Source organism: Dipodomys spectabilis, unplaced genomic scaffold (genome assembly GCF_019054845.1).
Source record: "Dipodomys spectabilis isolate Male_0828 unplaced genomic scaffold, ASM1905484v1 ptg000001l, whole genome shotgun sequence".
Classification (NCBI taxonomy): Eukaryota; Metazoa; Chordata; class Mammalia; order Rodentia; family Heteromyidae; genus Dipodomys; species Dipodomys spectabilis.
This window is the reverse complement of record NW_024870678.1, coordinates 32,042,930-32,064,777: the sequence shown is the minus strand read 5'-3', so window position 1 is coordinate 32,064,777 and position 21,848 is coordinate 32,042,930. Positions and strand designations below refer to the sequence as shown.

The 21,848-nt window shown below is 43.3% G+C and overlaps 1 protein-coding gene across 1 annotated transcript; it reads left to right on the top strand.

Moving 5' to 3' along the window:
* Nucleotides 1–235: 235 nt before the first annotated feature.
* Nucleotides 236–20,883, top strand: Lrp11 (LDL receptor related protein 11). The gene is made up of 7 exons (XM_042679463.1): nucleotides 236–893; nucleotides 5,684–5,841; nucleotides 9,132–9,273; nucleotides 11,723–11,848; nucleotides 13,903–14,112; nucleotides 16,638–16,733; nucleotides 18,705–20,883. Exons 1-7 carry the CDS (start codon nucleotides 236–238, stop codon nucleotides 18,857–18,859), a joined length of 1,545 nt encoding a protein of 514 aa, XP_042535397.1. The 3' UTR covers nucleotides 18,860–20,883.
* Nucleotides 20,884–21,848: the final 965 nt, after the last annotated feature.

Sequence of the window (21,848 nt, the reverse complement as noted above, 5' to 3'; positions counted from 1 at the left end):
GGGAGCCCAGGCCCGCGGGAGCCCAGGCCCGTGCTCGGCCACCCGGAAGCCCAGGCCCGCGGGAGCCCAGGCCCGTGCTCGGCCGTCCGGGAGCCCAGGCCCGCGGGAGCCCAGGCCCGTGCTCGGCCACCCGGAAGCCCAGGCCCGTGCTCGGCCACCCGGGAGCCCAGGCTCGCGCTCGGCGACCTCCCGCGCTCGGGCCTCGGCCGCCGGCGGTCCCCAGGCGTCGGCCGCCATGCTGTGCGCCGCCGCGGAGGGCACGGGCTCGGGGCGCCGGCTCCGCGGGCGGCTGCTGCTGCTCTGCCTGTGGCTGCCGAGCGTCCGCACCGCCGGAGCCCCGCCCGCGCCGCTGTCCGAGCTGCACGCGCAGCTGTCGGGCGTGGAGCAGCTGCTGGAGGACTTCCGCCGGCAGCTCCAGCAGGAGAGGCCGCAGGAGGAGCTGGAGCTGGAGCTGCGCGGCGGCGGCCCACGAGAGGGCTGCCCCGGCCCGGGCGGCGATGGCTACAGCGCCATGGCGGACGCCATCATCCGCACCAAGGACTCCATCGCGGCGGGCGCCAGCTTCCTGAGGGCGCCGGCGGCCGTGCGGGATTGGCGGCAGTGCGTGACGTCCTGCTGCTCCGAGCCACGCTGCTCCGTGGCGGTGGTGGAGCGGCCCCGGCGGCCCACGGCCCCGGCCGCCGCGCTCCGCTGCTACCTCTTCAACTGCACGGCGCACGGCCGCAGCGTCTGCAAGTTCGCGCTGCATCGAGGCTACAGCAGCTACAGCCTCAGCCGCGCCCCCGATCTGGGGAACCTGGAAGCCCACCTCAGCCTCAGCCGAGCCCCGGATCTGGGTGGCCTGGAAACCGCAGCTCCGGCCAAGGCCACTGCCTGGGCCCCGCCCCCTCTGGGTAAGCGCCGGTCTTTGCACCTTATTAGATGGCTGCACTTTTCCAAACATCTGGGGGATCCGGGCAAGTTGGCTTCGTTGTGCGTATCCAAAAGAGCGGCCTTGGTTGTCGATTTCTTAGGGATGGCTCCGGGGACAGCCCAGTAGACTGGCAAAAGCCCGCACAGTGAGCAGTTATTTCTCTTGCGTGGTGATTGGAAGGTGTGGAGGGGGATTGACCTGAGAAGCACGTTAGTCTCGTAGGTTTGGTAAAATAGGATTTGCCTCAGCTAATTTTGCAAGTGCAGAATAGATCTTTTTTTCTTGGCGTGGCCCTCCTGGCTATTGATCTATTGATTCGACCTGTTTGGACTTAATTCTTCAGACAAAAAAAAAATTACTGGTCAATGTGATAAAAAGTGAAAAAGAAGGGATTTGAATTTGGATGAAAATAAGAATGTTTAAATCCTGTCTCTTTTTCAGGAAAATGTCCCATGCTAGAGAAAAAAGTGTGAACAAAAGTGTTTATTAGGAAATTAAGGTGACAGTTGTGAAGTTTAAGCAATTACATGTGCAGCTCTAGGGTGTGTGAATAAATATTAATACATGGAAAACATCTGTAACACACTTGGAGTGTCGCAGAGCCTAGTGGAAGGAGCCTTTGAGTTAGAAATACCTAGAGCACATCTGAGCTGAGTATATCACCACTTGTCTGTGTGACTGTAGGAAACTAACTTAGCCTCTTAGTTCCTACAGTCCTTATTAGCAATGTGAAGATCACAGTACCTCCCTCTGAGGCTCTTAGTGCAAATTAAGTGAGGTTATGCCTATTAAAACATGTAGCAAAGAATTCATCCAATAAGTGGCAGCAATTATAATGATATATGATTCTTAGTGTGGATAAAAAACAGAACAGGCCAGACCAAAAATGATGATAATCATATTGGTATCCCAGCTTTTTCTAGAGTGTTGCAATTCATAAACGATGGAGCTTGGAGGTGTGGCTTAAGTGATACAGTGCTTGTCTAACAAGTACAAGGCCCCAAGTATTACCAAAAAAGTAAAAATAAATAAAAAACACATGATGATGTTTATCAGTATAAGTAAGCTCTTCAAATTTCTCAGGCTGTTCTATGTCCACACCATACAATACAGACTCAGAACTCTTTTCAGGCTGTGTTTACAGCAATGTATTGTGAGTTGCCCAGCTAATATTCTCATTTTTCTCCAGATAGAATTCCGCTTTGATATACTCAGTCTAAATTTGTGAAAATCTTATTTTGCCTCTATAGATCTTACCAGATATTTTTGTAGTTTTCAGAAGAAACCAGTGTTTCCACAGTATTGACCATAGTTTATTATATTTTTATGACAAAATCTTCTTCAGCAAGTCAGGCATGGTTTAATGGTAGTACATTCCTTTTCATGTTGTTTATTTAAGGGCTACTTCTGGGTAGATAAACTCTGCCGATTTCAAATCACATTTTACAGTGTAAGTTGCCTGGACATGAACTGAAGATGAAACATTTTCTTGGTTATTTCAGGTAAATCAGAGAACAATTTAGAGGATAATAGGATTTCTCTAGGTTTATAGATCGTGTGTGTGTGTGTGTGTGTGTGTGTGTGTGTGTGTGTGTGTGTGTGTGTGTGTGTGTGTGTGTGTGTGCGCGCGCGCCAATCCTGGGGCTTAAACTCAGGACCTGGACTCTGTTCCTGAGCTTCTTTTTTGCTTAAGGCTAGCACTCTGCCACTTGAACCACAGCACCACTTCTGGCTTTTTCTGTAGTTTATTAGACATAAGAGTCTCACAGACTTTGAGGATTGAACCATGGTCCTCAGAATTCAGCCTCCTTATAGCTAGGATTACAGGTATGAGACACCACACCAACATCTGGCTCATAGATCATATCTTAAAGCTCCCCAAAACAATAAGTGATTTTATTAAAGTTACTACAATTAGTTTTTTTTTTCTTCCAGGAGGGTCAGGATTATTTTATTTCGTATTACGTGAGGTATCTTACTGATCTTCCATGTTAAATCTTTGGAGTTTTTTTGTTTGTTTTGCCAGTTGTGGGGCTTGAACTGTGTCCCTCAGCTCTTCAGCTCAAGGCTAATGCCTACCACTTGAGCCACAGTGCCACTGCTGGCCTTTTTCTGCTTATGTGGTGCTGAGGAATCGAACCCAGAGCCTCATGCACGCAAGGCAAGCACTCTACCACTGAGCCACCTTCTCAGCCCCGTTAAATCTTTGAGGTAAATTCTTTTGAAGGTTTTTTTTAAGCGGCCATGGCTCAAGGCCTATAATCCTAGCTACTCAGGAGGCTGAGATCTGAGGATTCAGGTTCGAAGCCAGCCAGGGCAGGAAAGCCCATGAAACTCTTATCTCCAATTAACTACCAGAAAACCAGAAGTGGTACTGTGGCTCAAAGTGGTAGAGTGCTAGGCTTGAGTGAAAATGAAAAAAACTCAGGGAAGCTTAGTACCAGTGGCTACTCAGGAGGCTGAGACCTGAGGGTCACAGTTCCAAACCAGGCCAGGCAGGAAAGTCTGAGGATATCCAGTAAACTACTCAGAAAAAGCCAGAGGTGGTACTGTGGCTCAAATGGTAGAGCACTAGCCTTGAGTACAAAGAGACTTAGGGACAACACCCAGGCCCTGAGTTCAAGCCCCAGGACTGGGGGGAAAAATGAAAGAAGGGAAGGGGAAGGGAGGGGAGGGGAGTGGGAAAAGGGAGGAAGAAAAAGACAGAAAGAGAGAAAGAAAAAAAGAAAGAAAGAGAAAGAGAAGAGAAGAGAAAAAGAGAGGAAGAGAGAGAGAGAAAGGAAGGAAGGAAGGAAGGAAGGAAGGAAGGAAGGAAGGAAGGAAGGAAGGAGAATAAGCTCAGGAACAGCCCAGGCCCTGAGTTCAAGCCTCACAACTGACAAAAAAAATATTAGTGCTGGATGTGGTAATGTACACTTGTAGTCCTAGCTATTTAGTGAGTAATGTAAGAAATTTCAAGTTCAAGATGCAACATAGCAAGATCATTAATGCTCATTGTTCTCTATATTATATAGTTACTTTAATTTGTCTAATATGTAATATATATATATATATATATAGAGAGAGAGAGAGAGAGAGAGTTGTTGGTGGTGGTACAGCTTGAACTCTGGGCCTGGGTGCAGTCCCTCAGTTCTTCAGCTCAAGGCAAGCACTCTATCACTTGAGCCACAGCGTCACTTCTGGTTTTCTGGTGGTTTAATGGAGATAAGAGTCTCATGGACTTTCCTGCCCGGGCTGGCTTTGAACTGAGATCCTCAGATCTCAGCCTCCTGAGTAGATAGAATTACAGAGGTTCTGAGCCACTGACACCAGGCTTGTCTAATATTTTTAAATAGTATTTTTAAAGAAAGGTGAATGTAAATAGCTGCTAACTGTAACATCTAACTGTTGGATTATAAGATGCTTTCCACAATTGCTAAGTAATAAAGTGAAAGGTCAGGACTTTAGAAAGGACATTGGTATGTACAGGTCACATCTCTCCTTGCCTGTGGAGAAGCTTTGTTCAGAGCAGCTAGGAAAAGACAGGGTACCCTGTGGACTGGCTTCTTCCAGTCCACTACTACTTATATTAGTGGCACATCATGGCAGGATTGTGTGGCCAAACAAACCACTTACATCATGAACTAGTAAGCAAAAGAAAGTCTAGCCTCCTACTGTCTTTTCCAGTTTTATTGGAAGAGCAGGCTTCCAATATCCTTTGGATCTCACAAAGGTTATGCATCTCCCCATTAATACTACCTTGGAGACAAAGCCTTTATCACATGGGTCTTTGGAGAACAACCAACATCCAAACCATTTTATGAGTAGGGGTTCATTTTCTTGATAAACGCGTATCTCTTGGCCAGGCATGCTGGTATGTTCCTGTAATCCAGCATTTGGGAGGCTGAGACAGGAAGATCTGAATTTCAAGGCCAGCCTGGGTTACATAATGAGCCCCTGTCTCAAGAGAAAATAACTGCTTATTTCCTCTAGCCTTATTTAGTACCATTCTAGATCAAAGGCAAATACATGTGTACTTTGTGGACTTAGGACTTTCCAGTAGTTCTGTGCTGCTTCTGTTATAAAAATTCAGTTATTAGAAGCTCTAAACCTCTTGTGTTTTCCTGGATGAAAAGCTAGATTCCAGAGAATTTCTATGTGGACTTTATTTAGTATGAATTGAATTTTTGTTTAATGTTCCAAATTTAATGGTACCCATTTATTGAATATATTTTATAAAGTTAATAGGAAAAGAGAAAACTACTAGAAATGCATTTATTTTTATTGAGGATCTTTTAGGTTTCTTTTTCTTAAAATCTATTTAATAGAACTTTGAGCTTAGATCATATAAAAACTGAAAAATTCAAAGGAGGAGGAAACAATGCTTGATAAGAAATGTACTCATTACCTTGCTCATGTAATTGTAACCCCTCTGTACAGTATTTTCACAATAAAAAAACTTATTAATAATAAATAAAAAACTGAAAAATTCACTCAGATAATAAAGCTGCTTCTCTGTATTTGCACATTGTCTTCTCCTCACATGTTGTCCATAGCTACTGCTAATAGCCAGCTTTCCATCCTTCCACATGTATCATGGCTAAATTCCATGTTCATTATATATTCCTATTTTGTTTTCTGATGTAAAGACAAAACAGCGAAAATATGAAAGAAATTCCAATGAATGACCATTCTCTTAAGATGTTTCTGGACTAAATCTAATCATCCAACAAGATAGCTCTCCTCATAAATGAGAAAACAGGGAATCATTTCTATTATTTCCTTCCATAGATGAGGACAGGCCTCCACTTAGCAAGGCTGGGAAGGATGTGATTTTGCATCTGCCCATGGATGGGGTGGTTTTGGATGGCCGAGAGAGCACAGACGACCACGCCATCATCAAGTACGAGTGGACGCTGTTACAGGGTGACCCATCAGTGGACATGCAGGTAATTCATGTTGTCCTTGCTAGTGAAAACTGGTGTTTGTGGGAGATGATCTTTTATAGTGCTCTTCCATTCATATTCACAGAACTTCTGTAAGCAAGCACAAGTGGCATAAAGCATAAAATTGTCTCCCAAAAGCCTGTCTTCTGTAAATCTACTTTTTTTTAATTCTCAGTGACAGTGATTTTTTTATTTGCCTTATTCTTCTTGTTTATTTTTTTCTTAGTAAAAACACTTCAAGGAAGGTGGGCACAGTGACTCACCTCTTTAATTCCAGCTTCATGGAAGGCAGAGGTCAAAAAGTCCAGGCAAAAAGTTAGAGATTTCATCTCAACCAATAAAACTGTCTGTAGTGGTGCATGCTTGTCATCCCAGCCTTATCAGAGGATGTAGTTTATGATAGCCAGGAAAAATTATGAGAACCCATTGGAAAAACAACTAAAGCAGAAAAGGGCTGAGAGGGAAGCTTCAGGTCTGGCCTGATAGGTCTGGCCTACCAAAAAATGTTCAGACTCCAGTATCACAGGAAAGAGAGAGAGAGAGGGAGAGAGAAAGGAAGAGGGAAAGGGAGAGGGAGAGGGAGAGGGAGAGGGGAGAAGGAAAAGGGAGAGAGAACAGGGCATTGGTGGCTCACGCCTGTAATCCTAGCTACTCAGGAGGCTGAGATCTGAAGATCATGGTTCAAAGCCAGCCCCGGCAAGAAAGTCAGTGAGACTCTTTATCTCCAATAAACCACCAGAAAGCTGGAAGTGGCTCTGTAGCTTAAGTGGTAGAGGGCTAGCCTTGAGCTGAAGAGCTGAGGGACAGTGTCCAGGCCCAGAGTTCAAGCCCCCCAACCAACAAAGAGAGAAGGGAGAGAGAGAGAGAGAGAGAGAGAGAGAGAGAGAGAATGTAAAGAAGGAAATAAGGGGAAATAACAGCCAGGTGCTGGTGGCTCATGCCTGTAATCTTAGTCAGGACACTGAGATCTGAGCATTGTGGTCCGAAGCCAGCTTGAGCAGGAAAGTCTGTGAGACTTTTACCCCCAGTAAACCACTCAGGAAAAGTCAGAAGTAGTACCGTGGCTCAAGTGGTAGAGCACTAGCCTTGAGCACAAAGAAGCTCAGGGACAGTGCCCAGGCTCGGAGTTCAAGAACCAGGACCAGTACCAAAGGGATAAAAGAAGAATGAAATAAGAGTGGAATCAAAACAGTCTTCCCACGAACCAAAAAATAAACAGTATACCTCGTGGTTAGGCCTGCTTGCAGCCAACGTGGTAAGAAGTGAGAGGCTGGGTGTTCCAGCTCATTTGCTTGCTGCTGTTCTTTGTCTGGATCATCTGGACAGAGCTGGATTTGCTATGGGTGGAAATGAGCCATTTATCCAGAATGATTAATTGGAATTTAGAAAATTAAGGCTTATCAGAAAAAAAAAATCAGTGAACAAGCCATTGATAGAAGAGAGCTCCCTTGGGATGGACACTAATTGTTACTTGGCACTTCTGGAATATACTGTATCTATTTAAGCAGCTGCAAATAATCCTCTATCATCTTCTATCTTTTCCTTCCTGCTACTAAAAGTTTTATTCTGTAAGTGATGAATTGCACATGTGGGTGCTGAATAGGGCTAGTGGAGTTTTTAATTTCTTGAATATATTTATAAAGGAATGGGAAAACTTGGTATTTCTCAGAGCCTTTTAGGACTGACTGCTGTACCACCAATGGGAAGCTGAACCAATTCCCCAGGTGTACAATAGTGATGGCAAAAAGCTTTCAGCTGGCAAAGAAGACCACCTGCCCTTTGTTATTTATTTCAAAGAGCTGTTAAGCTCTGTTTACTGCCATACTGTTAGATTACTGTAAAACACAAACTGAAAGAATAACATATCACACAGGACCACTTTAGTGACTACTCAAGTACAAAAAGGGTAGGAGAAAGTTGGGCACTGGTGACTCACACCTGTAATCCTAGCTACTCAGGAGGTTGAGATCTGAGGATCCCAGTTCAAAGCCAGCCCAGGCAGGAAAGCCCATGAGACTCTGATCTCCAAAAAAAGCCAGAAGTGAAGCTGTGGCACAAGTAGTAGAGCCCTAGCCTTGAGTAAAAATGCTCAAGGACAGTGCCCAGGCCCTGAGTTCAAGCCCTAGAACTAGCACTAAAGAACAAAACAAAACAAATAACATAACTATTTGAAAAAGAAATTAATCAAACTATCAATGTTCTGAAAGTCATAAAAGGAAAGTCAGGCAGTAGGAGGAGGGATTGGCCTGCAGCCCAGGTGGGATGGGCACATGACATGGTAATGGTACCAGGATGTGGTGTTGTGTACAGGAACGTGACGATGGGTACTGAGACATAGTGATGGGTCCTGGGACATGGCAATGGGTATTGGGACATGGTGATGGGCACGAGGATGTGGTGATAGGAGCAGGAACATGGCAATGGGTGTGGAGATAAGATGGATACCTAATGTGATGATGTGTACTGGGATGTGGCGTTGGGTACTGGGATGTGGTGAGGGATACCATGATGTGGTGCTGGGCACAGGGATGTGGTGATGGGTATCAAGATGTGATGGGGACTGAGATGTGGTGATGGATACTGGGACATGGCAGTGGGCACAGGGATGTGGCAGTGGGTATGGGACATGGCAGTGGGCACAGGATGTGGCGATGGATACAGGGACATGGCGATAGGTACTGGGATGTAGCAATGGATACAGGGACATGCCCAAGAGGATGTGGGTGGTGCAGTCATAACCATGGTCCTGATTTTCTCCTTGAAGTACTCAAGGTTACCAATGGAGGAGGAAGGGACGTAACATGGACTACAGAGTTAGAGGAGAAGATAGAGGTTTAGAACAGAGACTGGTAAGGACAGTGAAAAGATTGTCAGTCAAGGATATTGTCAGCTCAGATAACATTGGAAATGGTGGGTTGAAAATGGCATGGGGGGGCTGGGAAGGTGGCTCAGTGGTAGAGCGCTTGCCTTGCATGCCTGAGGCCCTGGGTTCCATTCCTCAGCACCACATAAGCAAAAAGAAAAAAGCCGGAAGTAGCGCTGTGGCTCAAGTGGTAGAGCGCTAGCCTTGAGCTGAAGAGCTGAGGGACAGCGCCCAGGCCCAGAGTTCAGGCCCCACGCCGGACCCAAAAAAAAGAAAAGAAAAGAAAATGGCATGGGATTTAGCATTCATCAGTGTTGGGCCTGGAGAAGAGAGGCAGATCAGAGCACTTCTCCAAGCACAACGCTGACTTTCAGGAGAGCACTGGACCCTGCACCCCCACTAAACACGATCCCTTCGGTTCACATGTCAGGTGCCTCAGCCAGGAACCCTGAAGCTTTCCCACCTGCAGGAAGGGGAGTATACGTTCCAGCTGACTGTGACTGACACTGTGGGTCAGAGAAGCTCTGACAATGTGTCGGTGGCTGTGCGTGCCAGGACCTACACCCCAGGAGGTAAGCCATCTGGAAGGCAGTGTTGGGTTGGCAGTTTATATTCTATGTGTTTATGGAATGAGAGATTTTGCTAAAAACACAGTACTGAAAACAGGTTCCTGGCTGGGCAATGATGACTCACACCTGTAATCCTAGGCACCTCCATCTGAGGATCAAGCTTTGAAGCCAGCTCAGGCAAACAAATCTGACTCATACTTCCCAATAACTAGCAAAGAGCCCAAGTAGTAGAGTGCTAGCCATGAACACACAAGCTTGGAATGCACAAGACACTGATAGTACAAAACAAAAAACAAAGTTCCAGTCCATAGATGCAGTGTAGATTGGTTTCAGTCATTTGAAGCAGTAAGTTTAGGGGCCTATTGCACAGCCCTGGTTACTGTGGTTAAAAATAATGCATATTTTTAAATGTTAGAAGAATACATTTTAAATGTTCTGGCCGTAAAAAAGTTTGATTTAGTCTTTCTACAATGTACACATATATCAAACCATCACATTATACTCCATAATATATTCTGTTATTTGTCAATTTACAATAAAATATGAAGGGGAAGGAAAAGCATGCCACAGGACAGAAGGAAGACTCAGCTGATGAGTACATTCCATTGCCAATATAGTAAGTCATTTCAAAATGTTTAAGAGAGGGAAAAAATGTAGTCAAGGAGTATTTTCAGTGTGATCTGATTATGGTCTCCAAACAGGATCCCTCAGAGATGCACAATTCATTTTTGCCACAGGAAAGAAGAAAATTGAATCTAAAATCTTAGGTAGATGTGAGACAGTATGCAATACTTTAGGCACAGTAGAATATCTGTACATCATAAGTACATTTTAGATGTCAATATGTCAAAGTTTGGAGGTTACAGAAACAGACATAACTAAATTATACATATGGGTCTATCTCTAAAACTATTCAGATCTTGAATCCTACATCTTGACCTACTTAGGATTTATGTGTCATGAATTTAAGAAATGTGACAAGTGACTGTCTCTTGCTTGATGGTCAGTTTCCCTTTATTTTTTCTCCTGACTCCTCCTAGTGGCTAGAGCTGACTTTGCAGGCCAATTTTTTCTTTAGCTGAAGGCTGTTCTATGGTAATTCTTTTCTTCCTGTATTAAGCTATCTTAAAATTGCCCTAAACCCAGATAGATTCCTTTCTAACATCTTAGTGTAATTGCTTTTCAATAAACTATGTCTCCGAAGCCATTTGAACATGTGAACTCTGCTCATCCACCATCATCAATGGAATGTAATTACCACCCTCTCATGTTCCTGAGGGAAATGTCTAGTATATTCTGTCACTGTACAATTGTGGGACTTCCTATGACCCTATTGAATCTGTATATTTTTCATCTGTATTACCAGGGTCAGGAAGTCACCCGATTCTTGGTAACTAAGTCTAGTAAAGTTGGCTAAACCAAGAGTGGGAAAAAATATTTAGCAGGGTAAGTGGTAAGGACCTGAAATCCCAGTACTTGGGAGGCTGAGGGAGTAGGAACAAGGTTTAAAGGCCAGCCTGGGCTATACAGAGTTTGATATCAGCCTAGGTTACATAACAGACTTAGTGGAGAGAGATTTATTTTAGTCCTTATGAATTACACTTCAGACTAAAAACTCTCAAGATCTCAAAAAGAGAAAATGTCATCATTCCTTGAAATTCATTCAGCCAGCAGCTAAAGATTGTTTCTTGATAGCCCCAAGGATATAACAGTAGGCAACAAATAGGATTCAATAGTAGAAAGCTGATCTAGTTTAAAAAAACAACAACTATTTAGTTCTTTTTACACAAGAGGAGCAACTTAAATGTGGAAAATTATGTCTCTACTAAAACATAGTCAAACCAGGTGCTGATGACTCATGCCTATAATCCTAGGAGGCTGAGATCTGAGGATTGAGGTTCAAAGCCTGCCCAGGTAAGAAAGTCTGTGAGACTTATCTCCAATTAACCACTAGAAAACTGAAAGTGGAGTTGTGGCTCAAAGTGGTAGAGCACCAGCCTTGAGAAAAAAAACTCAGGGACAGTGTCCACATCCTGAGTTCTAGCCCTATGACAAACAACAACAACAAAAATTAAAGAAACATAGCCAGCCAAGTGGTGTGTTAGGTGGCCTGCTGAGGAGCAATAAATGGCCAGAGGAAGAGGACCTGGTGATGGGGGAAGGAAGGCATGCAGAGGACCCAGCTGCACAGAGTATCCCCAGTAGCTGTTCTTGACCCCAATATTGCAGGCTTGGAGAACAGACCTCAGACAAAGATTCCTGAGTTTAGTCAGGGGTTCAAGAAGATACCCTTATACCTTTCTGGAACCTGTTGCTTGGGCTCTGTTAGATTTCCTCCTTATCCCCGTCACTTTACCCAAATGCGTGTTCCCCTTCCCCTAGCATCTACAACCGGACACAGTGGGTGTTAATTTTCCTGCACTCCTGTGACTTGAGACTGGTTTACAAACAGGATGCCTGACTGTTTGCTCGCGCTACCACTTCTTCTGCGATGACGGCTGCTGCATCGACATCACCCTGGCTTGCGACGGCATGCCGCAGTGTCCAGATGGGTCTGACGAAGCCTTCTGTCAAAACTGTGAGTGAGCACACCGCCTCAGCACCAGGGGATGGCTTGGGGAGGTCTGTGCTCTCAGCCTAAAATGAAACTCGGTGTTCTTCCTCTGCCTGGCTTTATATCTAACTTTATGTTAAAAGAAAAAAAGCCATGCTTAAATGGGAATTAACTGAAGTCTTTAGTCTGTATTGCAAATGTCAAATTTTGGTATTGCATGTTTTTTTTTTTAGCTTGCCAACTATTTTCCCATCCTAAAAATACTGCTGTATAACATAAGCTTAAAAAAAATTTGAAGTGAATGCCAAATGCCTGTGGCTCATGCCTTTAATCCCAACTACTGAGGAGGCTGAGATATAAAGTTTGAAGTCAGCTTGGGCAGGAAAATCTGTGAGTCTTATCTTCAATTATCAGCAAAAATCCAAAAGTGGAGCTGTGACTTAAGTGGTAGAATGCTAGCCTTGAGCCAAAAAGCTCAGGGATAGCATCCAGGCCTTGGGTTCAAGCCCAGAACTAGTACAAAAACAATAATAATAATTGAAGTGAGGTAGGTAGGAATGGCTTATGCCTATAATCTTAGTTCTAATCCCATGAGACTGAAATTAGAGGATCAGGATTCAAAGCCATGTTGGGCAGAAAAGTCAGAGACTCCATCTCTGATTAACTAGAAAAATGCCAGAGTGGAGGTGTGGCTCAAACTGAATATAGCACAAACCGAAGTATAACACAAACCAAAGAACTTCACCTTCAATGAAGTTGAAGCCATGGTACCAGCACTCCCTTCCCCCCCCCCCCCCCCATTTCCACTTCTTTTTTTTTTTGCTTATGTGGTGCTGAGGAATTGAACCCAGGGCCTCAGGCATGCAAGGCAAGCGCTCTACCACTGAGCCACCTTCCCAGCCACATTTCCACTTCTAACACTGATTATTTTGCTTTTGTTTTTGGTAGTACTTGGTTTAAACTCAGGGGTTGGTTCATACTTGTTACACAGGTGCTCTATCATTTGGGCCACATCTTTAGCTCTGATAATTTTTTTTTTTGAGAAGAGTCTCAGTGTGTAGCCCAAACTGGCCTCTCAATCTCAAGTAATCCCAGCTTCCAACCAAATGTTGAGATTATAGGCATGTGCCAAAATGCCCAGCATTGTCTTATAAATTTTAAAGAATATTTCTGACAAGTTACAGTGCAACTAAATTATAGCTATAAGTCAATCTTACTATGCCACATTCATAAATGCACTAAAAGGAGAAGAGCTGTGGCCACTTATAATCCCAGTCTTGGGGAAGCAGAGGTAGAAGGATCATGGTCCAAGGCCCAACTCAGGCAATCTCTAGACCTTATCTGAAAAATAGAAGACAAACGGCTGGCAGTATGGTTCAATCGGTAGAGCACTTGCTCATCAAGTTACCAAGGGGGAAAAAAGCTTCAGTAAAAAGCTAAATGAAATACTAGCTTGAGGAAGGACTGTCTCAAACTAAGATTTGTTACCTATTTCTTTATGTAATGTTTGAAAAGTTAATTGCTGGAAGAAAAGAGAGTAGATTATGCATTAAAAATCAGAATAACTTCTATGGGGCTCTGGCTTTAAAGTATCTGCAGTGACACTTTAAATCATATCATGGGGCTGAACTCTGGGCCTGGGCGCTATGAGCTCTTCAGCTCAAGGCTAGCACTCTACCACTTGAGCCACAGCGGAACTTCCGGCTTTTTCTGCTTATGGGGTGCTGAGGAATCGAACCCAGGGCCTCACGCATGAAAAGCAAGCACTCTACCACTAAGCTACCTACCTTCCTAGCCCAAATATTTTATTTTATTTTGTTTTATTGCCAGTTCTGGAGCTTGAACTCAGGGCTTAGGCACTGTCCCTGACCCTCTCTGTGCTCAAAGCTAGCACTCTACCATGAGCTACAGCACCACTTCTGGCTTTTTCTGTTTATGTGGTACTGGGGAATAGAGTCTAGGGCTTCATGAATGCTAGGAAGCACTCTACCACTAAACCACATTCCTAGCTCTGCAATGATTTTAATTAAAGTTCAGAAAAGAAATGTGGGAACTAACGGAGCTCTTCCCTTCTCCAGTGGGCTTTGATCGCAAGATGGTGAGTCAAACAGCAGCCAATCCTGCCCAGTCAAGAACCATGGGGCAGAGTCAAGATGCAGGCGAGGACTCCTTGTTGGAAAAGTCCCAGAGAACCACTACCCCCAACCAGCCAGTTACATTGTCAGACACAGGGAAAAACCATTCCTTCTCCATGGGTTCAGAAAGTGAAGTCATCCTCGGGGTGCCAGGTAAGGAATCGGGGCGGTTTGTCCATGAAGAGCCTTATTTCCTGTCATTATACATGGCTCAAAATTAAGTTCATGCGTGAAGAGTGTTAAGGAAGTATCTCCAAAAGAAAGAAGAGTTAAGACGAAGAATTTGAGCCATTCAGTAGTAGCTTACACCTGTAATCCTAGCTACTCAGGAGGCTAAGATCTGGAGACCTGATGTTTGAAGTCAGCTTGTGCATAAACATCCTTGAGACTTTTCTAACCAGAAAAGAGCCAGGCTAGAGGCATAGCTTAAGCAGTAGAATGCCACTTGAGTAAGCAAGCTCAAGGCCCTGAGTTCAGACCTTGGTACTAGCAAGAAAGAGAGAAAGGAAAGAGAAAAAAGAGAGGGAGGGAGGATGGAAGGAAAGAAGGAAGTAAGGAAGGGAGGGAGGGAGAGAAGGAGGAGAAAGGAAGGAAGGGAGAGAGGGAAGAAGGGACGGAGGGAGGGAGGGATTTGGAAAAACTAAACAAAAACAAAAACCCCTGCAAATTCATAAGAGGAAACACATACTAAAAACAGTCCTCCCTTGGTATATGCCAGGGGATATACATAAAATGACATGTTATTTGCATGTAACTTATACACATCTTCCTGTATACTTTAAATAATTTTAGATTACTTATAATACCTCATATAATGGGAATGCTGTATATAAATTGTTAGACTGTGTTGTCTAGGGGCTAATGCAAAAACATTATGTACATGCTCAAACTCAAATTATGTGTGTGCTAGGAATAAAATCCAGGCCCCACACATGTTAACACTCACTCTACTACTGATCTACACCCAGCCCTAATAAGAATTCTTTTACCTGAGTAATTTCCATCCCAGGTTAGTTGGGGATTTTTTAGGTGGGGTGGTGCTGGATGTCTGGTATAGGCTGTCCACAGCTCTTACCACTGAACTCCCTATTTTATCTTGCCTTCATCCAGGGAAAAAAGTATTTGGTAAAATGCATTAAACTCTTTGTTGAGATCAAGGGGCTTGATCTCAGGACCTGGTACTTACTAGACGGGCATTCAACCACTTAAGCTATGACTCTAGCCCTCTTTTCCTTTGGGTATTTTCAAGGTAGGGTCATGCATTATCGGGCAAGCCTACAGCAGTAGACTATGCCCTTCCTATTTGTGTTTCCCCAGTCTGTGTATTCATAGCTACAGAGACAGGGAGCAGTTAGACCTCCCCTGAGACCCACCCATGAGGACACTGGAAGGTCAGGAAGAGGAGCCATAGCACTGGAGTACACAGGCCTGGCACTGTCTCTGAGCTGCTTTTGCTCAAGGCTAGCACTCTACTACTTGAGCCACAATGCCACTGCTGGCTTTTCTGTGTATGTGGTACTGAGGGATTAAACCCAGGGCTTCATGCATGTTAGGCAAGCACTCTACCACTGAGCCACATTCCCAGCCCAGGCACTGCAGCCTTTTAGGGCCCCACCATTAAAATAAAAAAAAAATTATGATTGTATTGATACAAAGATGAGGATAATCCAGGCTGAATTCACTATTATATATATATATATATAAAATATTTTTTTTCTTGTGATTTTTGAAGAAATTGAATTAGACAGTTTTGTGAGCCCTTTAAGCATGATGAACCAACCCGAGGCTCTGTGGCTGTGGTGCCTAATGGGATAAGTCAGACCTGGCTGCAGAGTCGACAGGGAAGCTCAGTTGCACTCTGAAATGTGGCTAGAAAGGATTTTAATAACCTTCATGAGAATAACAATTACTTAAGCAGGACACTCTGGCATCCCAAAGTGAACAGTGCTCATTGGAACAGAGGGTGAGAAAGAGAACTTAAAAGTCCAACTGAGGCATCTTAGGGTGGATCAAAAAGTGAATAATAGATTTTAGAGTTGAAGGACTAATACTCATCCATGATAAAGATTTCTTCTACCTCTGGCTCAGTGGAAAAAGCGAGGACAAGGTAATGAGCTTGTTTTGTTTTTGTTGGGCCTGTCCCTGAGCTCTTTTGCTCAAGGTTAGCGCTCTACCACTTTGAGCCACAGCACTACTTCTGGTTTTTGAGTGGTTAATTGGAGATAAGTGTCTCACAAACTTATCTGGCTTCAAACCTTGATCCTTAGATCTCAGCCTCTTGAGCATCTAGGATCACAAGCATGAGCCACTGGCACCAGAGATATAAATGAGTTTTAATAAGGCTACATTTATTTAATGAAAAAACCTGTGGTTTGGTGTAATTTGGGGGTTTGGGCCCTACCACCACACCCCGAACTCCATTGAGATGGAGTCTTCTGGACTTGCCTAAAACCATAAACTTTCCAATCTCAGCTTCTCATGAAGTTTATGACTGGTACACACCACCACATACATCTAGCTGTGTTTTTAGGTGTGGTGAACTTTCCTGCCACCCTGGCCTTGAACTGCAGTCTTCCCAATCTCATCTTCCCAATTAGGATTATAGGTGTGAGCCATCACACTTGGTTTATTTCCTGAACTTTCTAGTACACGTTCAGCTTATGTCTATTTTTTTACAGATAGCTCCTCAATGAAGAATAAAAAAGAGGAGGAAAGTTATATTTTTGAGTCCAAGAGTGATCATGCAAGAGAAGAACACCCGCCTCCCGAAGCAGGTAACAGTAACTGAAATGCATTGCCAAGTAGATACACCTGCAGAGACAAGTGCCTGAAGATAGCAGGTGAAGCCACAAAAGTCTGTGGCCAGAGCAGTGATGCAAGGGCTAGAACAACAATGCATCTTGGTGCTCTTGACAGTTGCCTTCCATCCATGGACCTCAGCTTTTTCTTTTGTACACTCTTCTAGGGGTTGACATTTTGTGAGAAAAGCCCCACATCTGTGTAATGGTTAAGAACTGGGTTTTAAGGCCAGCTGCCACAGTTCAAATACTGGCTCCACCACTAACCTTAATGACCTTGGGCAGGTTCTTATCTCTCTGGACCCCAATTTCCTCATTGGTGAGATGAGAATAGTAACTATTCCTGCTTCATGGAGGTGTTGGGGAGAACTACTAGCTGCCTTCTGTAAGGCAATTAGTGCACTGCCTGGCTTATGTATGAATGATGGCTCTTAGGGGTCTGTGTTCTCATAAGCATCTGGAGAGAAGCCAGCCTCCTCTTGCTCCCATATCACAGCCATGTATTACAGTTGGCTGGCACCTATTCTAGTTGTTAGGTGTTCTGAGTGTGTTGCTTCCATTCATATGAGCAGAATACATAACTCATCACTCAACTGGTTACTGTGAGGCATGTTAAGGTGTTTTAAAAGGGGATGGAAAATATTAAATCTCTAATTTTCTGACTAGAATTTTCTCAGTTGTGGGGCTTGAACTCAGGGCCTGGGTACTATCCCTCAGCTCTTTCACATAAGGATGGCACTCTATGTGTAGACACTGAGCCACAGAGCCACTTCTGGTTTTCTGGTGGTTAACTGGTGATAAGAGTCTCACTGACTTTCCTGCCTGGGTTGACTTTGAACCGTGGTCCTCAAATCCTCAGCTCCTGAGGATTAAAGGTGTGAGTCACCAGAGCCTGGCTAAGAAAAATCTTGATAAACTGACAGCCCAGAACTTCATTCCAGTCCCCTCACATCAGGCTCCAGAGATATCCAGAATCACTGCTTCAATCCTTCCTAATGGTTTGGCTCCAAGAGCCACCAACTATTTCTTACAAACTGGAATATAATTAGCTGGTTCTGGTCAGGGCAGGAAAATGACAAAAAGACTCCCAGCCTAACCCGTTCCAACCTCAGCTGTCTGGCATTCTGGTTACAGGGGAAGCAAGCTGTGGGTAACTGTTCCAACCCCATTGGGCTCATGCTTTGCTTTGGTAACAGACACAACTGAAGAATGTTCTATTGGCCATGTTATATAGCAAGTTGCTGAACTATCAAGTCTGATCCGCTTAGCCCTTTAATGACAAGGATAATGAAATCTCTCACAAAGCAGTACTTGACAGAATTCTGAAACTTGGTGATACTTTTTTAAGTTTACCTGGCATCATTTGTCAGTTGTAGAACTTGAACTCAGTGCTTAGGCACTCTCTCTGAGTTCTTTTTGCTCAAAGGAGCACTTTGCCACTTAGAGCCACAGCACCATGCAGATTCTATAGGAACCTGGTACAGAATTTTGTTTTAAAGAGTCATAGTTTGTGCTGGAAAGGTGGTTTAGTGGTAGAGTGCTTGCCTAGCATGCATGAAGCCCTGGGTTCGAGTCCTCGGTACCACATAAGCAGAAAAAGCTGAAAGTGGCGCTATGGCTCAAGCAGTACAGCGCTAGCCTTCAGCAAAAGAGCTCAGGGACAGTGCCCAGGCCCTGAGTTCAAGCCCTAAGACTGGCAAACAAAAAACAAAAACAAAAAAACACCAACACACAAAAAAGTCAGATTTGAGACTAAACCTATGACTTACAAGCCAAACACTTGAGTAAATTACTTAAGCTTTCTCTGTGACTCTTAATCTATACAATGGTGGTAATACGGTACCAATTTCAGTTGTTCAGATTAAATAATGCAAAGTGCTCATCAGCTCTTAAGCTGCCGCTGTCACTGCTGTCAGTAACTGACCTACCGTTTCCAACCTTTCACAGGTGCCGTACTGCCTCTGGCATTGGGTTTGGCAATCACTGCTTCGCTTCTTCTCATGGTTGTTTGCCGATTACGATTGGTGAAACAGAAACTTAAGAAAGCTCGTCCCATTACATCTGAGGAATCTGACTACCTCATAAATGGGATGTATCTGTAATAAGTGTAATTTAAATAGCTTAGGGCAAGGACATGCTTCACTCACAATTTCCTATGTTGGGCTCTGCCATTTATGACCTCTTGCAAGATCCTGTAAATCATAAACCTTTATTGTAGATTTCCTTTAGGAGGTAGGTGAAGTGTTTTGAAATTTAGAGAGGAGTTGAAATTTATTAGAGAGGAATTCATGTGATTAAAGACTTTTACTATCTTACTTCTCAATTTATCAAATCTATCCTTGGAAACAGAAGCTTGTGGTCTGCTGAGGCAGAAAAGTCGGTATTTCAACATGACCTCAGTATGGCAGTGCTTTGTTGAGAAGTAACCACCACTGGCCCTGGAGCCCCTGGGCAGCTTCCCCAGGTCTGCTTTAAGTTTCCAGGCTCTCCTTTCTCACTTCCCCCAGAAAATGTTTCTTAAATCGGATTTCACATGTTTATACTTGAGATGGTACCTTTGACAGGTATATATGTTGTAATTTTCTGAACAGCTGAATGAAGCCTCAGCGTAGAGTAATGTGGGCGCTTCCCAATTCCTCTGATATTGTATCATGTTTGTGGCTGCCATCTTAGGCTGATCCTTGGAGACAAGATTTGGGATGAGGAAGGGCTCTAAGATGGCTATGAAGTAAGGTAGGAAATGAATGTAGGAGCAGAGAACCTGGAGAACCAAAATTTTTAATAGAAACGGTTGTGAGTAAGTGTGCAAAAAGACAATTACTATTGGTTCCCGTTGGTCAATATGGCCTGTGGCCCAGGACACACTTTTCATGTCTGTGGTCAATGGTTCTAATCACAAGTCCTTGATAAAAGAGACAAATGCAAACTCTCAAACCGAACATTGGATTTGTGGGCATAACTTCAACATGTTACCATATTTAAGTACTGGCTTGTTATTTGGCCTACTGGAATGAGCCAGGGATTTGTGTATGGCACTACCACTCAGCTACATTCCAGTCCTTATCAGTTTTAATTCTTTAAAAAGTTATAATGTACTATCAGCTAGATGTCAGACTTGAGAGAGCAGAACACAAGTGTTGCACAAATTTATCCTTACAGAAAACTGGCATCTAACTTAGGGCACTGGACAGCAAATTACTCCCTTTATTACACTCTAGAAGTTATTCTACTGAAATGTATATGTAGTGGCAGTATGGTGTCACGTATTCCTATTCATTTTTACGTAAGTGGAAATGTTTAATGCACTTGAAAACAGCCTGAATCTGCTTCTTTAGCAAGGGGCATGATTTTGGTGGCAAATATATTGAAACACATAAACAAATGGAAAGTTACTCTAGAAAACCAAATTGACTATCATGTTTGTTTCCTGAGAAACTCTGTCCTTTTTTTTTTTCTAACTATTAAATGCTTAGAGTCTAATAGTGATTTAAACATACTGATGACAGAGAAATGAAGTTAAGGTATCTGTATCTGTGATTCTACGTAATTTTTTATCTAGAAGGATGTCACCTATAGCCATATCTAATAAAACTGTTAAGGCATGCATCTCCCAGCACATTTTATATATGAAGAAATTAATACTATTTGGTATTGCTATGATGTTGAATATTCCTTTAATAAATTGTATTTTCTTCCACCTTTAAAAAAATCTTTTAATGTAAATCCTAAGTTGCTAATGTTGACTGAGGTGTTAATTGTATTATTTGGATTGAATTATACCAACTATATTTTACAAAAGGAGAAATGGAGGATTAGTGATTTTCTTGAGACCATATAACATAAATTGGAAATGAGTATTGTAGACCATACCTTTATTCCTAGGTGCTTGGGAAATCAGAGGCAGGATTATTAAGATCTTATCTCAAAAGCATAAGTAACTCAAGTAGTAGAGCACTTGCTTGGGAAGCAAGAGGCCTTGGCCTGGGTATTCAATCCCTTATTCTGCCAAAAGTGTGTGTGTGTGTGTGTGTGTGTGTGTGTGTGTGTGTGTAATTATACTACACATAAAAGCTTTTAAACAAATGTTCTCTTTCGTCTTTTCCTTTTGTGCCAGTATTTGGGCTTAAACTAAGGGCCTGAGCTGTTGCTTTGCTTTTTCATTCACAGCTTGCAGTCTACCACTTGAGCCTAAGCCACATCTCCATTTCTGCTTTTTGCTGGTTAACTGGAGATAAAAGAGTCTCTCATTTTTGTCTGTCTGGGCTGGCTTCACCTCAACATCCTTAGATCTCAGCCTACTGAAGTAGGATTACAGATATGAGCCACCAGCACTCAGCTCTTTCATTGTTTTATATGGCTGAAAACCCTGAAGTCCAAATAAAAGATCGTATTCTTACATTTAAACAAATTCCCCAGATGAAACAATATTACAGTATTTTAAGTGTATTATGTAGATCTGTAAACAGAACAAAGAAATCAGCACTATGAGCTACCCAACCTGAGGCCACCTCATTTTTTTTGCTAGTAAGGTAGACGTCAATGTGTGTCTCCTATAACTAACTTCTGCCTGCTTTATCCAACTTTTTTTTTATCTGCTATGCTGCTTAGTGGAGCCAGGATCCTAAAGAAATGCAGGCCTTTTCCACCCTGAAAATGTCTTTTCTACAGACAACTCAAAACTGATATAATAGTGTTTACGTGGAAATTCTGCAATCTCTGAAATCTTCACAAGAAAATCATAACAGGAGAGAAAGCCTAAAAAAAAAAAAATCAGCAAAATAAGGCCAGGCACTGGTGGCTCGCACACGTAATCCTAGCTACTCAGGAGGCTGAGATCTGAGGATTGCAGTTTGAAGCCAGATCTTGCAGGAAAATCCATGAGATTTTTTATCTCTAGTTAACCACCAGAAAACCAGAAGTGGTACTGTGACTCAAAGTGTATAAAGTACTAGCCTTGAGTGAAAGATCTCAGTGACAGCACCCAGGCCCTGAGTTCAAGCCCATGACCAACAAAAAATAAAAATAAATCAGCAAAATAATTTTTTCCATGGAATTTGACCCTTGGAGGAATCACAGTGAAGTATATAGGGT